Source organism: Phocoena sinus, chromosome 13 (assembly GCF_008692025.1).
Source record: "Phocoena sinus isolate mPhoSin1 chromosome 13, mPhoSin1.pri, whole genome shotgun sequence".
Lineage (NCBI taxonomy): Eukaryota > Metazoa > Chordata > Mammalia > Artiodactyla > Phocoenidae > Phocoena > Phocoena sinus.
This window is the reverse complement of record NC_045775.1, coordinates 47,541,780-47,547,779: the sequence shown is the minus strand read 5'-3', so window position 1 is coordinate 47,547,779 and position 6,000 is coordinate 47,541,780. Positions and strand designations below refer to the sequence as shown.

The 6,000-nt window shown below is 35.0% G+C and overlaps 1 protein-coding gene across 7 annotated transcripts in view; it reads right to left on the bottom strand.

Annotated features, from left to right (window-relative positions):
• Positions 1-846: 846 nt before the first annotated feature.
• The window catches only part of CCDC85A (coiled-coil domain containing 85A), a 202,300-nt gene continuing 197,146 nt past the window's right edge, over positions 847-6,000 (bottom strand). For 6 of the 7 annotated variants that reach the window (XM_032653412.1, XM_032653416.1, XM_032653410.1 and 3 more), the window contains one exon: positions 847-2,644. In XM_032653412.1, the coding sequence (XP_032509303.1) occupies positions 2,467-2,644 (178 nt within the window). In that variant the 3' untranslated portion in view covers positions 847-2,466. The remainder of the gene's footprint in view (positions 2,645-6,000) is intronic. The other variant, XM_032653414.1, reaches the window with a different exon arrangement.

Genomic DNA, 6,000 nt, shown 5'->3' with positions numbered 1-6,000 from the left:
GTTCATTAAAAGTTAACTGTCGAACAGTCATCCCAATTAGACTGTCGGCATTTTGCTGGATGTCACATATGATCTAAATTTTCTGTAGTGCCTTGAGCATGTGCTAGAAACTTCCAAAGCATTAATTTAAAAAGCTTAGATTCTGATAGACTGACAGTCAACTTCAAGGCTGGTAAAGATCATCTACTAAGATATGTAAATTAACCTTTGTTCCAGGGAAAATGAAATCATAAGCTAATAAACTGGTCATGTAACAGAAGGGTGCCACTCACTCTTATTGATAAACATATTGGGCAGTAGCAAGATTCAGGCCCTGGGCTGTCCATCTACTATGTCATTTAAAGTACAGACTAATGCTAAGTGTAGGGTGTGAGTGATTTCCAAGTTCTCTACCTGAGCGTGTGTGTGTTCTCTAATTTACGCCTTGGTCATATGTGTATATTATCTTTCCCCAATAATGTATAAGCTTCTTAAATTAAATACAGATGCCGAGTTTTCCATTTCTTTAACATTTTCTCTCTGGTGTATTTTCTTGTGATTACTAATATTTTAATAATAGATAATTGAAGTTTAATCTTATTCTATATGAATTAGAAGAACAAGGGAAAGAGTTTATAATTTTTAAATATTCTAAATTTTTAACTACATTATACTAGAAAATAATGAATTGAGGAATCTCAATATTAAATCCCTCATTAAGCGCATATTTAAACATGCCTTTGTCTTGTATTTAAGATGATGAATCATCTGTATTACTACATTACTGTCATCATACAGGAGTAATATCATATTTAGTGACTATTAAAAATCTCCACTTAGGAAAAACATTTTGAAGAAAAAAACCACTGAGATTAAATAATTTATTATCATTGCTAAGATGAACACATATACTTGATACTCAATTTTATGCAGAACTTTAAAAAAATAGTTTTAATACAGTATCAAAATTTACACAAGTATTTTGTCAAAAGACCAGTGTTCCTTGTATTAGCTTCTGCAGGCTCTACTGCAGGCACAGAAACTTGTCTTAAATGTCTTCAGAGTGTAGGAATACAACAATGTAAAGATGAAGGCTTTTCAAGAGAAGGTGTAAATATAGTAATTTTCTTTTATAGAGTAATAATATTCTTAAAATATATAACATTTTAAAAGAAAAGCTTAAATGGTAACCCAATTACAATAATTAGAGAGAGAATTCTATATAGCAAATTAATTCATAAATATTTTCTGAGACCAGAGGGGCTGCTTTTTCATCACAATAACATTCAAAAAAGTGTAACAATTCCTTCACCAATGACAATTAATACATGTGTAATGAGCCTGTTTAAAAACAAGAGCAACAACAGAATATCTGCTATGAATCGAATCTAAGTAATTTAGAAGAAAACTGGGAATTGTTGCATTCCTACTTCTATAAATCTTAAACTACAATATAAAGTTAGCATTCGTTCACAGGCCTCTTGCACATTCATACAAGAAACTATGGTTGCATTTGGATAAACACAAAATACCTATCATAGCATTTCCAATACACACAGTCTATTTTATATATATATATATATATATATAATATATATATATACACCAAAAATAAGGAAAGCAAAGCAAAGCTAGCACACCTCCTTTTCAAACCTCAAGCAATCTGAACAAGAGCTTTTAGCTTCAATAATGAAGGACATGCGTCAGTTTCATAAAATGTTAGCTAACTGCTGTAGGCTAAGAAAGCTTTTTTTCATAAATGCAGTGCAATATTTTAAAGTTTACAGAAAGTTTATTAAGTATAACAGCATGTCTAGAAATTAAATTGTAGAAATTAACATCTCACAGCTGGAAACACTTAGAAAAATTGTTGCTTGTTCTTTAATTGAAACTGTTAATATTAACATTAATGAATACACTGAAGATGGAGGTTGATACGTTCCTAAGATGTGTCTTCATGAGCAATACATTAAGATGAAAAGAAAAGATATATTTACTTTGATCAATTAAAATAAATGGTACTCGGGAAAATTTTATGTGGTATTTTTAGCACCTCAAAAGTCAAAACGAAATCCCAGAAACCTAATCTTATCTTGCGTTCAAATCAATTATGCATCAGGAACTAGTATTTTATTAACTAAAATATAATAGGTGACCAACTCTCCAACTTGGGAAGCTGGAAACCACCTCTTATCTTGAACAATATGGTAGAACACTCCCACCGTTATATGCAATGATTCAATTCTATCAAAACCACAGAGGCTCTACTGGACTCTTCCAATCATGCAGGTTTCCCAATTACAGTTTTCCATCTGAAGAGTCAAAAACTGTTAGTTCTAATGAAAATATTGGTACCAAAATGGTGATTTTCAAAGCTACCTTGTTTGAGATTGACTGTTGTGAACATTGAAGTGAGAGACAAAATACAACTTCAGTTATACTAAAGATTTTAGAGGGAAAATATGTGCAATGTACAATCACTCCATGTTATTCCATGAGTCCAGGTTTGTGAAAATCCACTCTTTTCTTCTGTCTCTCTGGCAGTGGTGATGTCATGTTTGAAAGAGAGTCCTTCTCACATGGGTCCTTTGTACTGGTTTCCAGACAAATGCTGCCTAATTCCAGGACACGAACCTGCAGCATCTCCAAGTTTCCTCCATACAACCTTAAGAAGAAAAAAAAGTAAGCATCTTAATTGTCCTCTTCCACAAAGACATGTATATGTTTTTTTGTTCTAAGCGGGAATCTATGAGAGGGACAAAAAGGAATATAAGACAAGAGACAAAATATTCACATATTTTGTCAAACACAAACACAAAATGAAATGTGATGCAAGTTTCTAAATCACAAGAACTGCTCAACAGATGGGACTACTACGCTTTGTTAGCAACCAGGGTCAGAATTAAAGAATGATGTGCCAGCTTACACTAGCTGTGAGAGTGGTCCTCAACTCTAGCTGCACACTGCACACTGGGAGTTACTCTCAAACAGGTATGGTCATCTATTTTTTGTTTTAAAAGCTTTCAACATGATTCTAATATCTAGCCAGAATTAAGAGCACATGAGCAAAATCATCCTGGTTCCTATATTATACCTCTAAAATAAGGGATACCAAAATGTTAAATAGCTAAGAACAAACGCTCCTTCATTGTCCTCAGTGGTTTAAAGTCCTGAGGTGGTAGCATTAAGGGTCAGTGGTAGAGTTCCCTGGTTTCCCCTGCGAAATGGGGGCCTCAATTATCATAAATCTTAGCTACCCAATATGGTATCTCGGATTACCACAACAGAAAGCATACACATGCAGGGAAAAGATAAGAATAAATTCAAGAGTCACTAAAATAGATACAATATGCTAAAAACTGGTCCATTTTAAAGGGACAGTAGCAAAAGGTGAGATTAATAAGTAATTGTTACTGAATTCAACAACGACATACCAATATACTAACATTAATTAGGAAACACACACAGTAAGTCATAACCCTCTTAGAGGGTTTCACTATTAGGATTATAATCAGATTGATTAATTCCACAAAAATTTACATTGCTCTAACATGAATACAAACCCGTTGGCTCATTAATTATTCATAGATTGTGTTTCTCTGTTTTCTCTTTTAAAAAGAGCAGATACTCCAGGGAAGCCAAGTACTATTCACAGTACTACATAAGAATATATAGGGTTCTGTCTACCTTCATTTCAAAGCCCATGTAACTATTAGTCTCTCTGTTTTAGCAGGCACAACTATGTGATGGAGATATTGTCATATTTGAAGGGAACTCTAGTATGGTCCTTAACTATTTGGAAAGGAATGATATAGAAATGGATGGCTCAAATTGTACCCAAGGGAGCTAGGAAAGTGTCATTTCTCAGTACACTGACTGAAGAGGCACAAATTCTGAATCAGGAAGCCAAGGAGTGCTATGGACTTTGCCTTTCTAGCCCTTAAATGGTATACATAATTACATCTACGCAGAACGCTTTGATGTCTTGGTTAGAAGCAGAGGATAGAGCCAAATGATCAGGGACGTAAGGCAGTAGATGATTACAACTCAAAAGTGCAACCCCTCTTCAAGTATTCAAATGTAGAATGCAATGGGCCTTAACCCTGAAATTACTATGTGGTGAAAGGAAACTCAGAGAAGGCAGAACTCTGAAATAAGCCAAGGATACAGAATATTAAGGCGGACACAGAGTAGTGACTCATTAACTGAAAGCAGAACAGGTGGGTATCTGGGATGACCAGTCAAGTATTTCAAATGTTCTCAGGGAATTGACAAGAGCCAAACAGACAAACCTAAGATAACTAAGATAAAACCATTACTACAAGATAGATTTACTATTTCTTAGAGGGCAGTGTATGTTTGGGGTATAGCTTGGGAAGAGAATAAAAGCACTTGCTGCTGTGAAGAAAAGTCTTTCCACTGTATAGATGTTAACAACTTATCTCCAGAAAGAATACCAGAGACTGAGATAAAACAAGTTGAGTCTTTTAACGGCTATCACATTCTGAGAAAGCTTTACATTTCTGTGACGTTACTGTTCCTCTAATAGGTTTCATAATCTTATGTACGTTATTTCTTACAAACTATGAAACTGTCTCACAATCTGTATTTTTCTTTAATCTCCAATATTTGCTATGTGTTTTTGATATATAACTTACCACGGTGACACAAATATTTTATTTTTTTACATCTTTATTGGAGTATAATTGCTTTACAATGGTGTGTTAGTTTCTGCTTTATAACAAAGTGAATCAGTCATACATATACATACGTCCCCATATCTCTTCCCTCTTGCGTCTCCCTCCCACCCTCCCTACCCCAGCCCTCTAGGTGGTCACAAAGCACCAAGCTGATCTCCCTGTGCTATGCGGCTGCTTCCTACTAGCTATCTATTTTACATTTGGTAGTGTATATATGTCCATGCCACTCACTTTGTCAGAGCTTAACCTTCCCTCTCCCCATATCCTAAAGTCCATTCTCTAGTAGGTCTGTGTCTTTATTCCTGTCTTACCCCTAGGTTCTTCATGACATTTTTTTTTCTTAAATTCCATATATATGTGTTAGCATACGGTATTTGTCTTTCTCTTTCTGACTTACTTCACTCTGTATGACAGACTCTAGGTCCATCCACCTCATTACAGATAGCTCAATTTCGTTTCTTTTTATGGCTGAGTAATATTCCATTGTATACATGTGACACATCTTCTTTATCCATTCATCCGATGATGGACACTTAGGTTGTTTCCATCTCCAGGCTATTGTAAATAGAGCTGCAGTGAACATTTTGGTACATGACTCTTTTTGAATTATGGTTTTCTCAGGGTGTATGCCCAGTAGTGGGATTGCTGGGTCATACGGTAGTTCTATTTTTAGTTTTTTAAGGAACCTCCATACTGTTCTCCATAGTGGCTATTCACATTCCCACCAGCAGTGCAAGAGTGTTCCCTTTTCTCCACACCCTCTCCAGCATTTATTGTTTCTAGATGTTTTGATGATGGCCATTCTGACCAGTGTGAGATGATATCTCATTGTAGTTTTGAGTTGCATTGCTCTAATGATTAATGATGTTGAGCATTCTTTCATGTGTTTGTTGGCAGTCTGTATATCTTCTTTGGAGAAATGTCTGTTTAGGTCTTCTGCCCATTTTTGGATTGGGTTGTTTGTTTTTTTGTTATTGAGCTGCACATAAATTTTGGAGATTAATCCTTTGTCAGTTGCTTCATTTGCAAATATGTTCTCCCATCCTGAGGGTTGTCTTTTGGTCTAGTTTATGGTTTCCTTAGCTGTGCAAAAGCTTTTACGTTTCATTAGGTCCCATTTGTTTATTTTTGTTTTTGTTTCCATTTCTCTAAGAGGTGGGTCAAAAAGGATCTTGCTGTGAATTATGTCATAGAGTGTTCTGCCTTTGTTTTCCTCTAAGAGTTTGATAGTTTCTGGCCTTACATTTAGGTCTTTAATCATTTTGAGCTTATTTTTGTGTATGGTGTTAGGGAGTGATCTAATCTCATTCTTTTACATGTA